At 40.1% G+C, this 25,027-nt stretch overlaps 2 protein-coding genes across 2 annotated transcripts; both read left to right on the top strand.

The window, feature by feature from the left end:
- Positions 1 to 17,104: 17,104 nt before the first annotated feature.
- On the top strand, positions 17,105 to 17,722 carry LOC133783894 (auxin-responsive protein SAUR21-like). The gene has a single exon (XM_062223496.1). The coding sequence runs from the start codon at positions 17,229 to 17,231 to the stop codon at positions 17,523 to 17,525; it is 297 nt and encodes a 98-aa protein (XP_062079480.1). The 5' UTR covers positions 17,105 to 17,228; the 3' UTR covers positions 17,526 to 17,722.
- A 1,079-nt stretch (positions 17,723 to 18,801) lies between these two features.
- LOC133783893 (auxin-responsive protein SAUR21-like) lies at positions 18,802 to 19,374 on the top strand. The gene has a single exon (XM_062223495.1). It carries the CDS (start codon positions 18,914 to 18,916, stop codon positions 19,208 to 19,210), a length of 297 nt encoding a protein of 98 aa, XP_062079479.1. The 5' UTR covers positions 18,802 to 18,913; the 3' UTR covers positions 19,211 to 19,374.
- The last annotated feature ends 5,653 nt before the right edge of the window (positions 19,375 to 25,027 follow it).

Genomic DNA, 25,027 nt, shown 5'->3' with positions numbered 1-25,027 from the left:
ACCTCTTGCACCGAGCGCATATACCGGATAAGTCTTCCAGTTTTCATTCTTGCTTGCTCCAACAAATGGAGGCATCACTGCTTGAACTCCGATCTCTCCATCACTCTTCTTCTCAATCTGATTTCCTGAATAAAATTTTCCTTCCAAGCTACATCTGTGGGTACCATGTCAAAAGAAAACTTGACCAACCCATCAAATCTGATATTATACTCAGTTACTATTGCATTGCTCTGAACGAGATTCAGACACTCATTCATCTTAGTAGTCTGGGCCACACCACAGTAATACCTCTCATTAAACAGCTGCCTAAATTCTTTCCAATCCATCACAGCTTTGTCATGTGTCTGGAATATTACTTTCCACCATGTTCGGGCATCATCCCACAATACATATGTAGCACAGATCACCCTATTGTGACCTACCGACCCCATACTATCAAAAATGGAACTGATCATGCCCATCCATTGCTCAGCTCTGAATGGATCTAGGCCTCCCTCGAAGGTTGGAGGTAATACTCCTGGAATCTTCCACAGAGAAATTCCCATCTGCTCTCAACCCTAGGCTGAGCAAAAATGGGTGCCACTCCTGGCATAACAAAGGAAGAGGTGCTCCCCAACAGATTCTGTTGTTGCTTTAAACGCCTAATCTCTTCCTCCTACCTCTGCTATCTTAATTGCACATCTGTGAACATCTGCTGAAAATTCATAGGAGCAGATGAAGAACTAAACCCTAGCCGCAACTCCCAGCCTCAGTATAACCACCACCAAGCCTTATAATTTGCCTTGGATACATACCTGCTGATTGAATCTGCAGTCAATAACTTGACCCATTAATCATGATGAGCATATCAAGAGCTTTCCCCATGGGAACCATCTTACCACACCACATTCATAAACCGTTTTAGTGCTAAAAACATGCCCATGGCATTCATATATCAATCATAATCCCTACTCTTCCAACATTCACACCGTGCCTCCAACTCCAGCATGAAAATATTACAATTATATATGTTCATGGAGTAGATAATCATATGATCATATTCATATATATATATATTCACGGAGCATGTAATCATATAGGTAAGAGTCAGGCTCTATCAGAATCTCATTCTCCCTAATACACTGTGCAGGTAAAGCATTTACATTCTATTTAAGCAGTTGAGCACATAACTACAAAAATAGTCACCATTCCCTCAGTGAAGCTATCTTCAGTGATGAGTGTACATGCCCAGCTTGTCTTCAAGAACCAAAAACCTTGGCTCGCTCTGATACCAAGTTGTAATGCCCTAAACTCTAGAACCCGTTATGGTGTGCCTTTTAAATAGTGCTAAACTCGCTAATCGAGTCATTTGGCCATAATCATGTAACTAAGTATGATTAACGGTTTAGGGATTAACATTTTTGGTTAAGATATATCATTTTATTAAAACGTTTACTGTATACATTGGGATCCCAAAAATATAATTTAAAGGTTCATTACAAGAAAATATTTACAACTAGCCGATCAAAGCGGCAAAACAGGGTTTATCCCTAGTTCCTCTTTCAACCCTTGGCCGTGGCGGTCGAGCAGCTGCATATGTACACATCGTCACCTAAGCTCTCCAACTCAAGGATGGTCCATCTTTCTTTTGCCTTTACCTACACCACATAGCACCCATGAGCCGAAGTCCAATAAGAAAACTCAATATGCTCATGAATCATATCATGACATCAAATCATATCTAGCATGCCTAGCAAATATAGCTCTATTCAAGCATGCAAATAATCTCAGATAATGCTGGGGAATCTAGGATAAGAAATCATGCCCTCATGATTGGATGACTATCAAGTAAATCCTAATCAAATGAGTGATTTAACACTGGTGGTTCCATTAACCACAATGAGTGACTGACAAGCAAGTCACCATGGGGCTCAGCACCCACAGCCATGCAAATGATGATCATTATGATCATACAGAGCTTATAGCCCTGAACAGAGGAGTGAATATCACTTTGAGGTTCTGTTTAACCATAATGAGTGACTGACAAGCAAGTCACTATGGGGCTCAGCACCCATAGCCATGTGACAAAGCAGTCACCTGGGCTTTCTGGCAATGGCTCTAATCAGATGAGTGACTGACGAACAAGTCACTACGAGGCTTGGCACCCATAACCATGTGACAAAGCAGTCACCTGAGCCATGTGACTAAATAGTCACTGGGGCTCTCTGGCCGTAGCTCTAAGTAACTAGCCCTTGGCTAGACAAGTGCTTATAATTTTCATCGAACTTGAGGTCGGTCCGGCATTAATGCTCATTTGAGTCATTCAATGCAGATGTCGATTAGATCTAATCATTATCGGCTTGCATTTAAACGCGCTAAGTCCGTTCTTAACTTTTTAGTCAATACCAGGTGACCAGTGCTCAGTACTACTGCAGAACTTGACAAGTAGGTCATAGCTTGATAGTTAATATTTACACCATTGCCAATTCTGACTAGTTAGTCAGTGCCACGCACAAGTAAGCAATGCTACCAAGCATATATCATGTGTCAAATATCCAAATGTAGGGCATTCAACATGCTTACTTTTGCTAGCATAATTATGATCATGCACAAACACAGAGACTCAAGCTCTGATCAATCTCATATTCAATATTCATGGCATGCCCTAATCACATGTTTCTACTGCATCACATTTAAACACTCGACATGCCTCAATAATAACGATGCATGTCACATATGAGGTGCAATTTTCTTACCTTTGGTCCAAGCACATGTTACCAATAAACAAGCCACAAGCACGATCCTGATTCCAAGCCCCTAGTGATAAACTAGTCATAACCATAATATAAAACCTCATCAAAATGAGTAAATAAATACTTCCAAACCTAACCCAAGCCTCCAGGACGTCGAATCCCACTCAACTAGGTAGTAGGATCGATTGGGAGGCCCTTAGAGTTAAGTTCCCATGACAAAAACCCAATTTTGGGCGATTCTCCCCTTAAGCACCGTGACCCTCCATGCACCATGCCGCGGCCCGCCCCGCCCCCCTGACAGAGCCTCCTCCTCCTTCAGCAAGCTTGGGTCGCGACGCCCTAGAACAAGGCCGCGGCCCAACCTTGAACCATCCATTTTCCCTCGTTTTCTCCTTTTTAAAACCTTCCAAAAACCTATTGAAACATCTTCAAACTCAAAAATAAAGTTCCCAAACATCCCCATGAACCAAAACCAAAAAAAACCAAGTCTCAAATCAATCAAAAACTAATTAAACACACAGAGTCCAATTCAAGCTTAAAAACTTTAAAAACTTAGAACTTAAAACTTGAATTATCTCTGATTGAGTTGTTTCCCAACTAAATCCTCCAGCTAATAAGCTTTTAATCTTCCCTAGGATCGCTATGCCTTGATCCTCGCTTGAATCCGAGTCCTAGAACTCAAGTTTCCTTAAAAAAATGAGATCGGGAGACGAAAATGGAACTTTTAGGAAGAGAGAATGTTCTGAACGTTCTTTGTATTTCTTAATAGGCTACTTCAAGGTTAAGTAGCCTTAAACAAATCCTAATGCTCGGGGTCCCAAAAACGTACCCGGGGGAAAAATAGTCAAAACCTCCAGAATTTCCCCCTGATCTTACTAACTTCCAATTTATCATGAAATATTTATTCCCATTACCCAATAACCCGGTAGTGCACGAAATACCCCTTGACTCACTCCGAGTCAAGTATAAATCCTGCTGTGACTTTCCCACTAGCTTACCTCCAAGATCGACTCATGCTGAGTAACCCTAGCATAACCAAACAATATTGAAGCACCACACACATATCACATATATGCCAAATATGCCTGAAATGGTCAAAATATGAAAATCACCAAATTAATCAAAGATGGGTTCACATGCATATTTAATACACCTAAACATGCATATTATCATTTAATAACACAATAAATCAATTATGGCCCACCGGCCTCCTAATCAAGGTCCTAAACCTTATTAGGAAATTTGGGGCATTACAAGTCTATTCCTACCATGTCTTCATGACTCCAAGCGAATATGTCGAGGTTGGCTTTAAGAAATTCTACCAGCTTTCCCTTTACGATACCCAGAAGGTTTCTTCCTACCTTCAACTTCCTCAATGGCTCATTCATGTCCGTGACTTCTTCCAACTCCTCTACTGACTCGACTCTTGGTTCTTCTGTGACTCACAGATCCAAATCGTGTGGGTTTGTGCTTCCATGCACCACCATTGCCATAGGCACTGATGGCTTTATGGCCATATGGAGGGATGTGTTATAACATTCCCCGCTTCCTTCTATTCTCCTTTCATGCTTTCTATTCCCCCAGGAGTTGGGAATTTCATGGCTAAGTGGTACACTGAAGTTATCGCCTTCAATTCTCTTAGGGGTGGTCTCCCTAATACTGCATTGAAGGCTGAGGCGCAATCTACCACGACAAAGTTTTCCATTATGGTGGTTTGTCTGGGTTGTTCTCCCATGGTGAGGGCTAACTCAATTACACCTAGGGGCTGTATTGAATCTCCTGTAAATCCATACAGAGAGGTACTGCAAGGCTTTAGGTGCTTGATGTTCAGTCCCATCTTCTCTAAAGCTGGGCGATACAGGATGTCTACGGAGCTTCCATTATCCACCAAGACCCGATGCACCCTCATGTTAGCAAGTTGGACAGTCAACACCAAGGGATCATTATGAGGGAAATGCACACCCCATGCATCTTCTTCGATGAAGGTGATCGAGTCGTTCTCCCCCTTAAAGCTCTTCGGGGGGCGTTGCTCCAAACTTAAGACGCACGGCAGTGGACTTCACCTGGCTTCCCTTGTGTATTTGTCTCACCCCTTCCTTGATTTTCCTCCGAATCCTGGTCCTCCGAAGATGGTCCTAACTTTTCCTTGCACCTCTGGGGCTACCTCTTGTGCTCGTGGCAAGGATACTCCCTCCTCAGGTCTTTGGTTTTTTGCGGACGTATCTGCCAAAATGTCCCCTGCGTATAAGCTCTTTGATTTCTATTGTCAAATGAGTGCATTCTGCGGTGGTGTGGCCGATATCTTTATGATACTGAAAATATTTGCTGGGATCTCTCTTTGATCGGTCCTTTTTCATTGGCGGGGGCCTCCTAAAAGGAACCTGATTTTCATTCGTAACGAAGATATGTTCCCTAACGTGTGTGAGGTTAGTATAAAAGGTGTAGGGGGCTTGTTTGTGTTCATCAATGCATTGGGGCTTTCGAGGCCGATCATCTTTTGGCCCTTCGTAGACCCTCTTCTTCTTTGCACCGCTTTGTCCTTCCCAGATCGAGGGTTTTGGTGGGGACCGGTCCATTCCAGCCTTAAGACTCTTGTAACCATTTTCAACACGAATATATTTCTGTGCTCGTTCATAGAAATCGTCCAAATCTGTGACCTCTCTTTTAAGCATGTTATCCCATAGCTTACTCCCTGGGCGTACTCCGACCGTGATGGCCATTTTTAACTCCCCTCAGGTCAAGCTCCCTACTTTGGCTGCCTCCATATTGAACCTGTGGATATAGCTCTTTAGACTCTCATTTTCTCCATGTTTCACGTTAGCGAGGCTGGTGCCTGACATCGTGTAATCACACACAGCGTGATGTTGCTGGAGAAATTCATTAGAGAATTGTTGCCAAGACTTGATGGACCCTGGCCTAAGTCTTTTGAACCACTTGTACGCAGGTCCCTTCAACATGACAACAAAGCAATGGAATCTAGCCCTACTACTGATTCCCCTCAATTTCATCAGGTTGTTAAATGCGTCCAGATGGTACTTAGGATCTGTATTTCCTTCATAAGGGGTCATATGAGGCTCCTTGAAGTTGGCAGGGAGCCGGACGGCTTGGATCTCCTTAGTGAAGGACGATTTGTAGTCAAACTCATCATTGATGGCTTGCCCCCCAGATGTGGTGATTATCTTGCTCCGGAGGCTCCTCATTTCTGTGTCTAGGTCTTGTCTCCTTTTGTTCAAAGAGTCTCTTAATGTGGACGAGTTAACTTTTCCCTTTCCTTTGTCTTCCCGGGGTGCCATAGGAGGTGTAGTCCTTTTATCCGCCCTTTTCTTATTGAGCTCTTCTCGTAAGTCTGAGGGCATCTTCTTCGAAGTGACCTCGACTTCGTTACAAGGGTCAATGTTGTTCTTATGCTCTTGCCTTTGGGGCTATTTCAGCAGTCTGGGACGTTCGTGATGCTTTGTCTGGGGGGTATTACTGGTGGAGAGTCGAGTTATCCCATCGTCCACTCACACTATTGTTTCAACCCCCTCCCGACCATTCTCTTTTCGCCTAGGAAGAGATATGCTTGACTTCCCCTGCAACAGGCCATTCAATACTTCTTGCATGTTCTCTAAGGTGGTTTCTAGCCTTTGGTTCTTCTGGTGTAGTTCGCGTATCTCCTCTTCGTAGAATTGAGACCTAGAACTCGATCTCACAAAATGGACTTGGGGATACTTATCAGGCTTGCGTGTTGACGGACCCGGATCTTGCTTGCCGGAGTTCGGCACTTGTGGCGGCTTTGGGGGTGGGCACTCGCCGGCCTCTCTTGCGGGGGCAACTGCTGACCTCGAACGATTCTCCTTAGGTGGGATGGACGGGGATGAGGCCTCCCTTTCATCTTCGAGGACCCCGGGTGTAACATCCTGGATAGCCAAGACCGCTACACTGTGTACTCTTAAAGGTGCAAGACTTGCTAATCAAGTCATTAATTTAAAAACGTGTCACTAAACATGTATGAGCTAGGGTTAAAAAGGTTTTGGTCTCAAAAGTTACATTTTATATAATCAAACAGTTATATACATGGGATCCCATAAGAACCAGAGTTTAAAAGTTGGATTACAGACTCTCCAAAATACAAGCAACTGTCAGCCATACTAAGGCAAAATGAACATTTATGGGTCTTGCGTCCCTGCCTAAAACCTCAACTGTGACAGCTGAGCAGCTGGTCATGTACATTCTGCTTGCAGAGCTCTTCAAATCAGGGCTGATCAAGTTTGCCCTTGCCTTTACCTGCACCACGTAGCACCCGTGAGCCAAGGCCCAGCAAGAAAACATAATGTGTAACACAAGCAATAATAACAAATAGTAAATTCACTAAGCATAGTCTTTCATCAAATAATCCATATTAACCATTCAACATATATTCAGATCCAAGGATGCAATTAATCACTTATAACACTCAAGTCTCATAACATCCATAACACATAATAATCAGGGTCGATAACTTAGACCGCACCCTCTGTTTACCCAACTGACTTTGGCCCGCTTAAACCGAGCTCAGTGCATATTAAGCTGTCCTCGACTAATAATGGCCAAGCCGCGCCCTGTGCGCTAGTGTAACCCTTGGCACTCTTAGGTCGTTGGTTCACTGATTAGTTTGCATGGCATAATACCATCCTTTCAAGCATACACAATAGGGAACCCTTAGTCCCATTACAGATACACAACCAGGTGCAGTTTTCTTACCTTTGGTCTTTGCAGTTACTGTTTACGAGCAACGCTTCTCAAGCACGATCCGTTCCCGAGCCCTAACCTCAAAACCTAGTCACAACCACAATATAGGGTTCCATTAATATTCAGATAAGGTTTTCTGGATACAGAACTAACTTCCGGGAAACCAAATTCCACCAAGCACGGTGGTGAAATCGATCCCGAGCACTCTAGGCTAGATTCCCGTGCTTTAAAATCCTAAATGTTCAAGTATGCATCTAAGGGCTGCGACCCTTGAAGCCTAGTCATGGCCCTGCCCTAAAACAGAACCTAAGGCCTCCCTGGAAGAAGACACGCGGCGCGGCCCTTGCTTTGGGCGCCGCGGCGCTCACCCCTGGCCGAGCCTCCTTGGCTCCTTCGCATCCTAGGGCCGCAGTGCTCTAGAACAGAGTCGTGGCCCTACCCTTCGTGCCCAGAAATTCCACCATTTTCAACACCTTAACCTTACCCAAAATCATCCTAAAGTTTCCTATTTCAAAACCAATTAATCCTAACACTTTTAGAATGATTTAAACAACATAATTCAACTGAAAACTCAACCTAAAACTCATGGAAATCCCATCCTCAATTTATGAAACTCAAGAACTTCAAACACTAAAACCAGCCATGCAAAACTCGAATTTAAGCCTCTAAATCATGAATTATAACTTACCTCTTCAGTTGAACTCCTTTTCTAAGCAGAATCCCTGTTAATTCCCAAGTTTTCCAGCTCCAATTCAACCTTAAACATCAATATCACAATCATCTCATTACTCAGCCAAAAGCTCAAAGTTTCTAACTTCAAAACACAGTTTAATTCTTACCTTAGCCTTGATTAAATGTTCCCTGGATAATCCTTGAACTAGCCTCTAATTTCCCCTCTGAATTCTTCTGAAATCCCAGCTCAAACTCTAGCAATTTCTCCAAAATTCTCACTGTTCCTTGGGTTTTCTTTTTAGTTTGCTTGAGAGAAAGAAAGAGCTGAGAAGGAAAAAGGGTCGGTTTATTTCTTTCTACTATTTTCTATTTTTTTGTAAGTCTAACCTTATCATTTAGGTCAAACCCGAGGCTTGGGGTGCCGGAACCATCCCCGAGGCCAAAACGGTAAAATTCCCCAATATTCCTGCCTAGACTTCCTAACCTCAAATATATCTCCATATATTTATTTTCATAACCCGATAGTCTAAATAACTACCCGATGCCTAAAATACCCCTGACTTATCCAAAGTCAACTATTAAGCCCCGTTGTGGCTTTTCCCGCTATCTAGCTCTCTAGGATCGCCTCAGGTCACACGCTGCAGATTTTCCCACATATTAATGTGGTTCTCACAATTATAACATTTAATCACAATTTAACATTCATATAATCAAACAGACATTCTTAACATATAATCATGTATTTAATCAATTAATCCACACATGGACCAAATATGCCCTCCTGACACACTAATCAAGACCCTTAAGCCATGTTAGTGATTTTGGGTCGTTACACCGGGCTCCTTTGATGCATTCACATTTTTGGGTGGCAGAGGATCTTTCATTGAGGCCTTTAGATGATCTCCATCAAGGCGTACCTCAACTTATCGTGGTTCTCTCAATCGCTTAGAGCGTCTTGGCATTTTTTCTTGCCAAAATCAATGGAAGAACAGTGGGTTGGCACTTATCCTTCCCACAGACGACGCCAAATTGTTGACGGTAAGAACTTGTCAACGAAATATGGATGGAAAACTCAGAAACTTCATTCAATATCTAATGAACACAAATGAACTTATAGAAACTTGAAGGAAAATTGCAGGTAGAAAATAGAAAGAAAACTCGTATATTTCCCTTAGATTAATCTCATCTTACAAGAATTTTACAACCCCCTTCAATGATGAAGTGAGGTTCCCTTTATAGTGGGCTCTAATGGCCCCTAATACATTGTGGTCCCAGGGGACCAGATTGTTCACAAGTACGTTGTTAGTGTGGTGGCACAGGTAGTAGTGGTGAAGAAGGTCATGGTGTCGACTCTGGTACATGGTCAGGGTCCGTATGAACGCCTCCACTACTTATTTAGTACGAGTGGCATCAGACGTAGTGGCACAGGTGGTTGTGGTGTCGACTCTGATATATGGTCAGAGACATGTAGGCCATGCCACCACTCCTCGTACTTCCACTAATTTCCAGGGATGTATGTCAAAGGTTGGCTGAGAAGGACCACACCAGGTACCTCACTTGTACAACCACTACCTATATGGCGTGGATATAAGGATCAGATGTCTAGGGTTCTCAGAGTCGTACACCAATATGTACATCATACCCGTGCGATCCCTTTGAGCCACGTGTGAGCTCTTACACTCGTAGGGTGCCTATCCCTTTCCTTCCTTTAACGCGTGTTAAAGAGGTCCTCGACTTTACATCCCGTGAGGCCCACAGGAAGAGAGGTGCCCCGTTGGTGGCTCTTATCTCAGGGAGAGAGATAAGGCCTCTTCAACGAGGCCTGCCACATATGCGATAAGACTTGACGCCCATGTGTGAGTCGAGGGTATTACTTCGCGAGACCAATGCCCTGCGTCTCCCATGCGCAAGACGTAGGTGCGAGGGGCCGCGAGACGCTCGAGGCGAGGAGGGGTCGCTTGGGGGCTGCGAGACAGTTGCCCAAGTGAGGCACGATGTACCTCACCGCGCGAGTCTCTCCTCATGGCATAGATGCCTAGGCGAGGCCATGCGCGAGATGCCTAGGCGAGGCCATGCCTCGCAGATGAGTGAGACGCCTAGGCGAGGCCATGCCTCACAAATGCGAGAGACGCCTTGGTGAGACCATACCCAGATGCGCGAGACACCTTGGCAAGGTCGTGCCTCGCGAGATGGGCGAGATGCCTCGGCGAGGCCATGCTTCGTGAGATGGGCGAGACGCCTCAGCGAGGCCATGCACAAGATGGGTGAGACACCTCAGTGAGGCCATGCACGAGATGGGCGAGACGCTTCGGTGAGGCCATGCGCGAGATGGGCGAGACGCCTTGGCGAGGCCATACCCAGATGCGTGAGACGCCTCGGTGAGGCCATGCTAGAAAATGTCTATTAACATTGTTATATGGTTATGAATGTTAGACAATGCTTATTAGCATTGCCATTTGCTATAAGTGTTAGGATGTGCTTGTTAACACAATGCTTGGATATGAATGTGAATCGACATGCTTATTAGCATGACTGTTGAATGTGAAAGATTATATGCTTGGTCTTGGACCGTGAGGCAGTAAGAGGTTTAGTTATCACTACCTAACTAACCATGAGGCAGATAGAGTCATCAGCTGGCCAGGATTATAGACAGGGTCGGAATAATGACAACCAGGGTCAAACCCTTCCACCAGCTTCTGAGAACTGGCAGTAGGTGTTTGCTGATTTGCAAGCCAGGTTATTGAGGCAGGAAGAAGAGATCCACCTCATGAGAAAGTAACAGGTTCTTGCAGGGAACGTTCTACCAGCGGCACCACCTGTGATGGTGCCAATAGTTGAGCATCTGTTAGAGGCTGGGAATAAATGGGAACCTCTTTATGAAAGGTTTAGGAAATAGCACCCTCCAGTCTTTGAGGGTAGTGCAGATCCGACTAAGGCCGAACAGTGGATGAGTATGGTTACCACCTTCCTAGACTTTATGAGGGTGGTTGGTAATGAGAGGGTGGGTTGTGCCACATATATGTTTCAGGAGGATGCCCGAATTCGGTGGGAGGTGATATCCCAGACCAGAAACATTAATACCCTATATTGGGAAGAGTTTAGAACTCTGTTTAATGAAAAGTATTATAATTATGTCATCAGGACTGCAAAGGCTGAAGAGTTCAGCAGATTACTTCAGGGCAACACGTCAGTGATCGAGTATGCCTTGAAATTTGATATATTGGCAAAATTTTCCAAGGAATTGGTGCCCACTAATGGGACCAAAAGGGAGAAGTTTCTCCAGGGGCTACAAACTATGATAGCCCGGGATGTTCGTATCACCACTGTGCCAGGAGTGGCTACTTACGCATTGGTGGTTGAGAAGGCGTTCACAGCTAAGAGCGCAGAGAAAAAAATCTGGCGCGGGAACGCGGCCAGGAGAGATACTAGGAGGGCGGGACCTCCATTTATGAGTTCAGGTAGGGGCGGAGGCCGCAGTGATCAGAAAAGGAAGGCTCCTGATACCTTTCCAGCTCCAGGCCCTGACAGGACACGTGGTATACAGATAGGCCGCTAGGGCGGTAATGAGGGCTACAAGACTTTTCCGGAGTGTGCTAGATGTAGGAGGCGCCATATAGGGGACTGTCGGGCAAATGTCTGCTTTTTGTGTGGGATAGTGGATCACTTAAAGAAAGACTGCCCGAAGGCAAGAAACGAAGAACCAAGAAAGGTGGACAGCTTGACCCCAGCTCGAGTGATTGCGTTGACACGGGCAGAAGTTGAGGATTTTCCCTCAATAGTCACAAGTCAGCTTTTTAGTGCTGGAACCCGTTATACTATTTTGATTGATTCTGGTGCTACACATTCTTTTGCTGCTAGTAGAATTATTGATAGACTGTGTAGACCATGTGATTAATATTCTGTGGGGTTCAGAACCTTATTTCCCATTGGGGAGTTAGTAGTATCCTGGAGATGGGTCAGATCATTGCTAGTGACAGTGGAGGGTAGAGAGTTGTCAGTTGATGTGATGGAGTTAGTTATGACCGACTTTGACATGATACTTGGTATGAACTGGTTACCTTTGAGCTTGAAGGTGAGGATCCTTTTGTATTCGTCGGCACTGTGCATGTACCCTGTGTACCTATAATATCTGTATTGAGGGCTAGAAATCTATTGCAAGGTGGTTGCATAGGATTCTTAGATAGTGTGGTAGATACCACTTAGGTCGTGCCAGTGGGACTAGAAGAGACTAGATTAGTCTGTGAGTTCTAGATGTGTTACTAGAGGATTTACCAGAGTTGCCGCCACACAGAGAGATAGAATTTTTTTATTGAAATTGCACTAGGGACAGAGCCAGTGTCTAGGGCACCTTACAGAATGACCCCAGCAGAGTTAAAAGAACCAAAGGTACAGCTGCAGGAGCTGTTAGATTTGGGTTTTATTAGACCCAGTTTCTCACCATGGGGTACACTAGTCCTATTTGCAAAGAAGAAAGATGGTTATCTGAGGATGTGTATTGACTACAGAGAACTAAACAAGTTAACAATTAAGAACAAGTATCCCCTGTCAAGGATAGATGATCTGTTTGACCAGTTGCAGGGTAAGATGGTATTCTCAAAGATAGATCTTCGATCCGGTTATCTCCAGGTGAGGATCAAGGAGGGAGATATACAGAAGACTAATTTTCATGCTAGGTATGGGCACTATGAGTTCTTAGTCATGCCCTTTGGATTGACTAATGCCCCAACTGCTTTTATGGATCGAATGAACCAGGTGTTCAAAGATTATCTAGATCAATTTATGATTGTCTTCATCGACGATATTCTGGTCTATTCTCAGTCAGAGTCAGAACATGAGAAACATCTCAGATTGGTTCTACAAAGACTTAGGGAACATAAATTGTTTGCAAAGTTCAAGAAGTGTGAGTGTTTGTAACCTCAGGTAACTTTCCTTGGTCATATTGTCAGTAGGGATGGGATCAAGGTGGACCAGCTAAGATTGAGACAGTCTGAGATTGGCCAAGGCCAAGGAACGCCTCAAAGATTAGAAGCTTTATTGGATTGGCATGGTATTACATGCGTTTTGTGGAAGGGTTCTCAAGGATTGCTACTTCATTGACTGAACTGACACGCAAGAATCAGAAGTTTGTGTGGTTCGGTAAGTGTGAGAACAACTTCCAGGAACCGAAGCAGTGATTGATTACAGATCATGAGAAGTTTGTGATATCCTGTGGTGCCTCACATCAGGGTTTTGGTTGTGTTCTTATGTAGTCGAGTAAGGTGATTGCCTATGCATCACATCAGTTGAAAGAGTATGAATAGAGATACCCCACTCATGATCTAGAGTTGGCAGCAGTGGTCTTTGCATTAAAGGATGGAGGCATTACCTTTATGGGGAGAAGTGTGAGATATACCCTAACCACAAGAGCCTGAAGTACTTTTTCACATAGAAAGACCTGAACATGAGACAAATGCGCTTGTTGGAGTTGGTAAAGGATTATGATTGTGAAATCAGGTATCGCCCAGGAAAGGCCACCGTGGTGGCAGATGCCTTGAGCCGGAAAGGTCCAGGATAGATATACAGTGTGAGAGAGATATCCAGAGAATTGGTAGAGGATATGACCAGAGTTGGTATAGAGTTGCTAATGGGTTAGTTGGTCAATATCACGCTACAGTCTACGCTGTTAGAAAGGATAAAGGAAGGTCAATTGGGTGATCCACAACTGACAAAGATCAGAGGGGACATCCTAGCTGAAGTGTCTAGGGACTATACAGTGTCAAATATAGGCTTGCTGAGGTACAAGGGTCGGATCTGTGTTCCAATGGACATTGTTATCAGACAGGAGATTATGGATGAATCTCATACTACCCCTTACTCTTTGCATCCAAGCACCACGAAGATGTATCAGGATGTGAGATTGCTATATTGGTGGCCTGGGATAAAGAAGGATGTGACAGAATATGTGGCTAAGTGCTTGATGTGTCAATAGGTCAAGGCTGAGCATCATCGACCAGTAGGGCTATTACAACCTTTGGACATCTTAGAGTGGAAATGGGAGGACATCACGATGGATTTCGTGGTGGGGTTATCCAAGACCGTGGGTCAACATGATTCAGTGTGGGTTACTGTGGATTGATACACCAAGCCAGGTCACTTTTTACTAGTGAGGACAACTTATATAGTTGAGCAGTATGTAGATCTCTATGTGTGAGAGATAGTGCGCCTTTATGGGGCTCCGAGGTCGATCGTGTCAGATCGGGACCCCATATTTACTTCCAAGTTTTTGGGAAGTTTGCAGAAGGCTATGGGCACGCAATTGAAATTCAGTACTGCTTATCATCCTCAGACAGATGGACAATCTGAGAGGATGATACATATATTAGAGGACATGCTGCGAGCATGTGTGTTGGACTTTGATGGGTCCTGGAGTAAGTATTTTCCTTTGATAGAGTTTTCCTACAATAATAGTTATCAGTCGACCAATGGGTGGCTCCTTATGAAATGTTGTATGGTAGGAGATGCTGATCTCCCATTCATTGGGATGAGACAAGAGAAAGGAAATACTTGGGTCCTGAGGCAGTTCAGAGGACCAATGAGGCTATTGAGAAGATCAGAGCTTGGATACTCACTTCTCAAAGTAGACTAATCCCAAACGTAGGAACATGGAGTTCCAAGTGGGAGACTATGTCTTCCTTAGAGTTTCACCATTGAAAGGGGTGAGGAGATTTGGGAAGAAGGGAAAATTGAGCCCTATATTTGTGGGACCATTTGAGATCCTGGAGAAGATTGGTCAGGTGGCCTATAAGTTGGCCTTACCTCTGGCATTGTCGGTCGTACACAATGTATCTCATATTTCAGCTCTTCAGAAATATGTGCCAGACATGACTAATGTATTGAGTTACGAGGATATGGAGCTTGAGGTAGACCTCTCTTATGAGGAACAACCAATACAGTACTAAACAGGAAGGACAAGGTCCTGCGGAACAAAACTATACCTTTGGTTAAGGTATTATGGAGGAACAACAAGGTCGGGGAAGCGACCTGGGAGCTGGAGTTAGATATGAAGAATCAATATCCAGAGCTGTTCCGGTAAAATTTTGAGGACGAAATTCCTGTAAGGAGGGGCTAGTTGTAACGTCCCAAATTACCTAATAAGGCTTAGGGCCTTGATTAGGGAGCCAGGATGGCAAACTATGGAAAATTATGTGTTTATGTGATATATATGGATGTTATTATGTGATTATGTGAGTTATATTATAATATGACTTTATATGCATGTTTAGGTGTATTAAATATGCATGTAGGCCCGTTTCTTATCAGAATGGAAATTTTTGTAATTTGGCCCGTTCTGGGTATATTTGCCATATATGTGATATATGTGTGAGACCACATTATTATGTGGATATATTTGGATTACTCGGCACGAGGCGATCCTAGGGAGCAAGTTAGCGGGAAAGTCACAACTGGACCAATACTTGGCTCAGGGTGAGTCAAGGGGCATTTTGGGTATTTAATACATTATTGGGTAATGAGAATGAATATTTGAGGATATATTTGGAGTTAGTGAGACGAGGAAGAGATTCTGGGCATTTTGACTATTTTTCCCCAGGGGGCATTTTTGGTACCCGAGCCTTAAGATTTACTTAAGGTTACTTGAGCTCTAAGTAACCTGTCATAAACAGAAGTACGTTCAACACTCTCGTTCTCTCACTTCGTTCTCTCATTTGACTCCATTAGCATTTTCGAAGGAGCATATTTGTAGAGCAGAGTTCGGTAGAAGTTGTTTAAATTGATGAGCTCTAAGCTCAATGTGATTGCACAGATTGATGAGCTTTGAGCTTAATGTGATTGAACAAATTGATGAGCTCTGAGCTTAATGTGATTGCACAGATTGATGAACTCTCAGCTTAATATGATTGAATAGATTGATGAGCTCTGAGCTCAATGTGATAGCACAGATTCATGAACTCTGAGCTCAATATGATTGAATAGACAGATGAGCTCTGAGCTCAATGTGATTGAATAAGTTGATGAGCTCTGAGGTCATTGTGATTGAATAAACCAATGAGCATCTGAGCTCATATTTTGAAGAAGAGAAAATGGGAGGAAGAAAGTTAGTGCTGACTTAAGAAGAGAAAATGAGCTCTGAGCTCAATGTGATTGCATAGATTGAGGATTGAGTAAGAGAGCATTGTGCTGACTTAAGCATCGAAGTATCTTTTGCAGGTACACCACTTATGTTTTCTCTACTCATTCCATTGAAGAACACATGTATGCCATTGGCCTTGCCAATGGAATGTGTAAGTTATTGGCAATCTTCATCAACAAAGGAATGAGCTCAGATTCTTAACTGCGTGAAATTCAGAGAAAAGATTTGGGAGGAAGATTTTGACCGAAACAGTACCCATTTGAGATATTTTCTACTTGGTTTGTAGTTGCAAATGAACCTTGAATAGTATTCCTAGCAATGAGTACTCTTGGCCCCCCCAAAAAAATCCCATATGGGCACAAGATCAAAGATTTTTTATTTGGAGAATTTGGAAAGCTAATGAGAAAAATCTCTGATATTTAAGAAGTATGTATGTATAGTTTACAATTGAATGAATCGAATGGTGTAGACTAAGAAGGCCTTTGATGGAATGGGGTCTAGTGAGTAGGAGAGGCTGCTTAATCAATCACATGATATTGTCTTCCTTACCAATATATATAATAGAAAAGTGTTATATCTCAAGCAAATTTTCTGTTGAGATTGGCTATGTTCCAAAAATGGTTTCCATTTTGCTGCAACTATTTTGTTCCAAGTGGGCTCCCCTTGTTGGTATTTTACTTGGTCAGGGTTAGACAAATCACATATATATGTGTCAGTAAGAACAAAGTTTCCATTAATGAGTTAGAAGACAGAGTCATGTGAACTTTCAAGTGTTTGTGCCTAATGCAAATTACAAAGCGAAACCAATTGGCTTCACAACCACTAGTTTTGAGTTAGACAATTTTGCAAGAAATCTATTCATCTATATATATAGGCATATTATCATAGATCTAAATCATCAAGTACTCTCATTCTCTACTAGCAACTTTTTTGGTCTGAAAAACTCTAGACTTTCTCTAAAGTAACAACAAAAAGAAATTGGTAACATGGCTTTTGGATTGCCTGGTTTTGTTCATGGTAAGAAGGCTTTTCGAAGATCACTTTCTGGCATTAAAGAAGCAGCTTCAAAGTCTACAACCATTCCAAAAGGCTACTTTGCTGTCTATGTTGGAGAGGAGAAAAAGAAGCGCTATGTAGTACCTCTTTCATACTTGAACAAGACTGCATTTCAAGAATTGTTAAGTATGGCAGAAGAAGAATTTGGATATGATCATCCAATGGGGGGACTCACAATTCCCTGCAGAGAAGATGTCTTCATTGACATAACTTCTCAATTGAAGTGATTGTATGTGTAGCACTAACTAACAAGTGTTAGCAGAAACAATTTTGTACACCGTATACTTTTTCTCCTCTTAGAAAAGAGAGAATTGTTTGATTACTAAGAAATTTGTGAATAGAAAGTGAAATTTGACTCTACTCTCCTTTGTTTGAAATTCAACTGTGATCATGTCCTTTTTGACCTGTCCATTTTTCTTGTTAATCTTCTTCTATTGAACAATATGTCTGTTATATATATATGCTACAATCAAAATCCATTTGGCACCTATGAGCTGTTTGCAAAATCACTTTTTATTACATAAATCTCTTTGAGAAGAAGATTATGTTCAATAGTTTAAAGAAACTCTCATAAAGTTTTTCTTTTTTAGAAGTCATGGGAAATATTAAGTTGCAAATATGATTTTATCCCAATGAGCAGTAAAAATAAAACAAAAGCCATGTTCTATTTTTGTATGTTTCGATTTATCTTCCAGAAACAAGAACTTTAAAATTTAATAGAAGTTACTCATGATCATATCAATTATTAATGAATGATTTCTTCAACATTTGAGTCTTTATTATTACTTTTACTGTTGTAATGTACTCCCTGATTGAGACTACTCATATACTTTTTTGTCTTTTCCAATCTTTAATATGCAACATTGAGCCTTTGATCTTTTGACTAGAAAAAGAAACTAGACAAGAAGTCTACATCAGAATAATGTGAAGGATAAAAAAAATTCAACCAAGTAATCCATTAAACAAAGAAGTGAAATGCTTGGAGGCATTTTGGTTTTGGTCTTCAAAGAATAATATTTCACATTGCACTTTCAATATTTGACTTACTACAATAATTATTTTGTTAGTGATTGACAAAGCTTAAAAAATTGGCATATGAGACGTTTTAGTCATGTCCCATATCTAAATGGTCACATATTTAAAAAAGAAAATGAAAGACAGATTCAGAAGAATTTGATAGACAAGTGGAATTTAATAGTCATTTCTCAACCACTAATAGATAGAAAAGAAACAGAAAAAGAATGTGGATTAAAAATATGCTTTCACTGATTTTTCTTTGCTGCATATCTTTGGTTTGTGGGCTCCTCCTGCCTTTGTAGTTTGCTCTCTTGATGATAAATAGACACTTAAGTATGACTCAAAAGACAAAGCCATGTGAGCTTCAAATGCCTATGTCCCTTGCAAATTCCTAACTTAATCCACCTGCCTTCAGAACCACTTGTTAAGGAAGCCTATGAATAATTTCGAAGAAATCCATTCATCTATATATACAGCCACATTACCACACACCTAAATCATCAAGTTTCCTCTGCCTTCTCTACAACTACAAGCAAGTTTTTTTGTGAGAAACTCTTAAGTTTCCCTAAACAAATAACACTCTCAGATTGTTGATAACATGGCGTTTAAATTTTCCAGTATCCTCAATGCCAAGAAGACTCTTCACAGATCACTTTCGGGGCTCAAAGAAGCAGCTTTGAAGTCCAGTTCAATTCCAAAAGGCTACATTGCAGTCTATGTGGGAGAGGACCAGAAAAAGCGATATGTTGTACCTCTTTCCTACTTGAATGAGCCAGCATTTCAAGAATTGCTAAGCATGGCTGAAGAAGAATTCGGATATGAGCATCCGATGGGAGGACTCACAATTCCCTGCAGAGAAGACATCTTCATTGATCTCACTTCTCAGTTGAATTGATAGTAAATATCATAGCACTAACATAAACAATTTTGTAGATCATATACTTTGACCATGAAAAGGATTGGTTGACTACTTGTGAAAGTTGTATATAGAAAATTTTCATTTGAGCCTACATGTTCTCCATTCATTGGAAATTAAACTAACATCTTTGGAAAGATTAATTCTGTTTTTGCGTACTGCCATTTTCTATCAAATAATGTCTTGTTGCTGTGCCAGCTAGCTTCAAAATCCATTGACCTTTATCTGTTAATTACATGGAATTAATCACACACAGTAGTATTACAAAGCATTCATCCTTAAGAAGACTAGCAGAATCTTATAAAACAAATGCAAGTAACAATACCTGATAATATATTGTTTGTAGTAAGTGTTACTAGTTTTCCTGATACAGAGTTCAGCAAATCCCTGACTAGAGACCAAATAATATGCCATTTTGATTTAGAGACGAGAAATTAAATGATATGAGAATAAGTCACGTAAAAATAAATAAAATAAAAAGTAGCAAGAAGGTTTATGACTAGAGAAGAGACTTCACCTTTCTTTGATTATTGTTACAGAAAGAAATGTAATTTCTTTCAAAAATTTAAAATATAGCTTTGTTAAAAAAAAAAAGAGAAGAAAAAGAATGTACACTTCTTTAGGTGGGCGACTTCTTTAATAAATCAAGTGAAAGGAATGTTAAAAAGTAGAGCATAACTTTGTTCCCTCTTTAATCCAAATGAAGTTCTGAAAAGAGTATCTGAATTAATAATGAGACATACCTCAATCGCTTAGTATTTGAATTTTACTTATACATGTATATTGCAGATCACACATATTCTATCTCAATGCATGATCTATGTTAAGAATTTAACATAGACAAGGATTCTGTGTCAGATTCTTAAGAAAAAAGGTTCCAATCACAAAAAATTCATGAAAGAAAATTTTCAATATTATTCATTTGTATCATTCTTGGGGACAACTTTCTGTTTTTCCCCAAGGAAAAAATATATACAAGGTTTATGGCATTGTTTGCCAAAAAAATTGCAACAATAAGTTTTGTTAGCGTTTATCATCTATTTTTGTCTACACTCATAAGATTAGGAGCTTAAGCGAGAAATAAGGTCGATGAAGGCATCTTCTGTGCAGGGAATTGTAAGAGCTCCTTTTGGATGATTGAAACCGAATTCTTTTTCAGCTTGACTTAGACAGTCTTGGAATGAAGGATGGTTCAAGTATGCTACAGGGATCACAAATCTCTTTATTCTGCTCTCATCTCCAAAGTAAACTCCTAGAAATCCTTTTGGAATATCTTTTGTGCTTGAAAATGGCTTCTCAATGAGTTGCTTGGCATGAACTAAGCTAGCGAAGTGGAATCCCATTACTGTAATAAGAGTGCTTCTAAAGAAAGATGAAAGAAGCAAAAGTGGGCAGAGTTATCTCAGAGAACTTACGAGGAAAGCTTGATACTTGTGAGTTTGAGGACTTTTGATGGGACTGATCCCATTCGTATGTGTATTTATAAGCAATACTCTTTGATAGGATGTGTAGGACAGATATACCTATTGCATTGGAATTGAATGGTCAAGACTATAGAGCAAATTAGCTTAGATGGGGTCTAGTGAGGCAATGATCCTTGTGCAATCACATGGTATTGTCTAACTAGTCACCATTATGGATTCAAGAACTACTAAGCATGGCAGAACAAGAATTCGGATACGATCATCCAATGGGGGACTTACCATTCCATGCACAGAAGACATCTTCATTGATCTCACTTCTCAATTGAATTAATTGATGGAATATTGTAGTTTAGAGAGCTTGACAATATAAATTAGCACACGCAATTTTGTATATGGATCATACAGTTTTTCTGACCACTGTATTGAGAATATGTCAATAGAAACTGAAATGATTGCATTAATTATATGTTCATTCTTTTACTTGGTGTCATCTTCCATACAAGAATATTTCTATTGTATGCCACCATCAAAATCCATTTGCCAATCCATTGCTAGTGGCGATGAGAGGATCAAGCGTGTTGTTGGAGGTTGCTGGACCATGATTTTACGTACTAAAGGTCGAGAGGGAAATAGAGATAGATGTCCCAGAGAAAGCAAGGAAGGGAGATTCACCACAATTTCTTTTAACTAATATATTGCTAACTTTTTTTTTTTTGAGGTAATTAAATATTTTACTTTTCTTTAAAAAAATAAAAAAAAATAATATATTATAAATATCAGAGTTAGAGTATAAAAATATTGTTTTAAAATTAAGATTACGTTTTCAAAAATTAATTTCTTACTTGTTTCTTTATAAATAAAATAATGAGAATATATATTAATATAAGAATAAAATATTATTGGTAATTTCCATAAAATATTTAAATGTTTTTTTAATTTAAAATTACAGTTTTAATATTTTAGTTGCGGATTTAGTTAGATATTTTTCCGTCATTGTTTTTTTTCACTTAAAAATATTTTTGTTTTTTATAAAATATATATTTTATATTGTTCACAAGGAAAATTTCACTATTTATGCATAATAGTGTGTCTTATTACTAAATACTACTAACACTATTCATTTTTTTCAATTTGGTGTTAAACTTTCACCAAGTACCAAAAATACCCTAAAGAGTTTTTGAATATTTGTCTAATTTTATTATCTCTAAAGAGGGAATATATATACAATCAACTAATTCTACGAAAAAAAAAATTATAATCCCTTATTTCTAGAAAGAAAAGATATACATAATATTTGGTATTAACACCAAATTGATGCCTATGTACAATTGTGATCAATTTCCTTATTTAGGAAATAAATTCACACTCTCCCTCAAGCTGGGTTGTGTATATCAAACATCCCAAGCTTGCACATTAATTCTTCAAAACTGGTTCTTAGAAGAGCTTTGGTGAGGATGTCTGTTGTTTGAAATCTTGATGAAGTATAAATAGTTTGAACAATGACATTCTCAATTTTCTCAGTGATGAAGTGTCTATCTATCTCAATATGATTAGTCCTATCGTGATGAACATGATTTTTGCAATACTAATGGCTGTCACAAAACATTTGTATAGACTCTTCTGTAAATACTCTCAGTTCACCAAGTAATTTTTTTTAGCCAAATCCCTTCACAAATGCCAAAAGCTAGAGCTCTAAATTCGGCTTCACCTGAGCTTCTAGAAACAACTACTCTTTCTTACTCATCCATGTTACTAGATTACCCCAAACATAAGAATAATAACCTGAAGTACTCATTCTATCTGTTACATCTTCTGCCCAATCAGAGTCAGTGTAGACTCCGATTTCTTTATTATCACTCTTCCTGAAAAGAAGTCCTTTTCCTGGAGTCATCTTGAGGTATCTAATAATTCTAGTAACAACTTCCATGTGCTCCTCGGTTGGATTATTCATGTATTGACTCACCACACTAACAGGAAAACCAATATCAAGTCTAGTGTGAGATAAATAAATAAGGCGTCCAACTAGCCTTTGTTATCTCCCTCTGTCCACAAGTGTCTTATCTATCTCAGAGCCAATTTTCTTGTTAGAATCCATTGGAGTTGAGGCCGGTTACACCCAAGAATTCTTGTTTCCTTGAGTAAGTCTAGAACATACTTACTTTGAGAAACAAAAATGCCATATTTTGATCGTGCAATTTCCATGCCAAGAAAATATCTGAGATACCCAAGATCTTTAATCTCAAATTCCTTTGATAAGAAACTTTCAACCTTTCCAGTTTCGCCTTGTAATTGCATGCTAGTATTATATCATCAACATGAACTATTAGGATATCAATCCTTTTATCTGATGAGAGTTTGACAAACAATGTGTGATCTGCTTAACATTGAGTATAGTCATTCTGAATGATGGATTTAGTGAATTTTCCAAACCATGCCCGTGGAGATTGCTTAAGGCCATATAGAGATTTTTTGAGTCTACATACTTTGTCCTGGTTGGATGAATTCTCAAAGGCAGGTGAAATATCCATATAGACTTCTTCTTCAAGATCACCATTCAAGAAAGCATTCTTAACATCTAGTTGGTGCAGTGGTCAATCTCGATTTGCAGCAAGAGAGAATAGAACATGGATGGTGTTGAGTTTAGCCATAGGTGCAAAGGTCTCTTGATAATCTATCCCATAAGACTGAGTGAAACCCTTAGCAACTAGGTGAGCTTTAAACCTCTCAATGCTACCATATGCTTTATATTTAATGGTGAATACCCATTTGCATCCCACGAGCCTCTTTCCATTCAGTAATTTTGTAATTTCCTAAGTACCATTCTTTACCAAAGCATTGATCTCATCTTTTGCAACCTTTTTGCAACTAGGATCAGTTAGTGCCTCTTGGATTGTATGAGGAATATGTACACTATCAAGAACAGAGATAAATGCCTGATAGGATGGAGATAAGATATTATAGGACACAAAGTTTCCAATGGGATGTTTAGTACAAGCACGAACTCCCTTTCTCAAAGCAATAGGCAGATCATCATTTATATGAGTAACATTATCATGACTAGGCAAACCTGAATGTATTTCTTGAGGATGTGGTTCTAGTTTTGATTCATTGTGGTCCTCGAGAAGTGTTTGGTCTTCTAATTCTTTCTAAAAAAAAATTCTTCTTTGGTAGACACGCAGCTCTTTAGGTTCTGGTTGAGAATCAACAATCATTGGTGGCGCAGATGAATTCCTAGATTGATTTTCTATGACTTAGGAAGGACTAGATGGATCTTGATTTTCTATGAATTGAGAAGGATATGGATCTATTGGCTGTGGTTTGGAAGATTTAACAGAAGGTGGAGTACAGGTATGAGTACCTAGAATAATGTCAATGTGGGTACCTGGAATAATATCCCAAAGATGAGATTCACTTACATTCTCCCCATGAATCTTAGACTTGTAATAAGCATGATTTTCAAAAAAGGTGACATCCATAGAGTTATAGGTATTTTTTAGTAGTAGGAGAATAACACTTATAACCCTTCTGATGAGATGAATAACCATTAAAGATGCATTTGATAGATTTAGGATCTAACTTACTGCGATGTTGTGAATAGAGATGAACAAAAATAGTGCAACCAAAAATCTTAGGATCAACAAAGCTAGTGAACCTTGTATGAGGGAATAGTTGCAAGAGAGTTTGACACGGAGTTTTAAATTTGAGAACTTTAAATGGCATCCGATTGATGAGATAGGCAGTAGTAAGAACTACACCACCCCAGAAAAATTTGGGAACGTGAGTCCCAAACATGAGAGATCGACAACTTCAAGGAGATGTTGATTTTTGTGTTCATCAATTCCATTTTGCTGAGGAGTGTCAACACAAGAACTTAAGTGAATGATGCCCTGTTGTATCATATAGGGACCCAGAAAAAAATTAAAAAATTCTTTGGCATTGTAAGTTTTGAGAATTTGAATCTTAATTTGAAACTGAGTTTGAATCATAGAATGAAAGCGCTGAAAAATCTCACTCACTTCTGATTTATTTTTCATAAGAAATACCCAAGTTAATCTAGTGTGATCATCTATAAATGATATAAACCATCTTTTTCCAGTTATAGTGTTTACACGTGAAGGTCCCCTTACATCACTATGAATGAATGAAAAAGGTTTGGATGGTTTATATGATAATCTAGAATAACTACTGCGAGTGTGTTTTGCAAATTGACAAATTTCACAACAAAAAGAGTTTGGGTTTTTATTCAATAAATAAAGAAGGAAACATTTTTGACAGATACAAAAAATTCGAATGACCAAGACGATAGTGCCATAACATAATATCACTATCTTTATTAGAATAAGAAATAGAATGATTATTCAAAGAAAACAAA

The sequence above is a fragment of the Humulus lupulus genome, chromosome 6 (genome assembly GCF_963169125.1).
Source record: "Humulus lupulus chromosome 6, drHumLupu1.1, whole genome shotgun sequence".
NCBI lineage: Eukaryota > Viridiplantae > Streptophyta > Magnoliopsida > Rosales > Cannabaceae > Humulus > Humulus lupulus.
Note: the sequence above shows the minus strand (reverse complement) of the source record. Positions and strands in the feature narration are given on the sequence as shown.

What these genes read in the sequence shown, in the direction of transcription:
- LOC133783894 (XM_062223496.1), top strand. Translation starts at nt 17,229, where the DNA reads ATGGCTTTTGGATTGCCTGGTTTTGTTCATGGTAAGAAGGCTTTTCGA.
- LOC133783893 (XM_062223495.1), top strand. Translation starts at nt 18,914, where the DNA reads ATGGCGTTTAAATTTTCCAGTATCCTCAATGCCAAGAAGACTCTTCAC.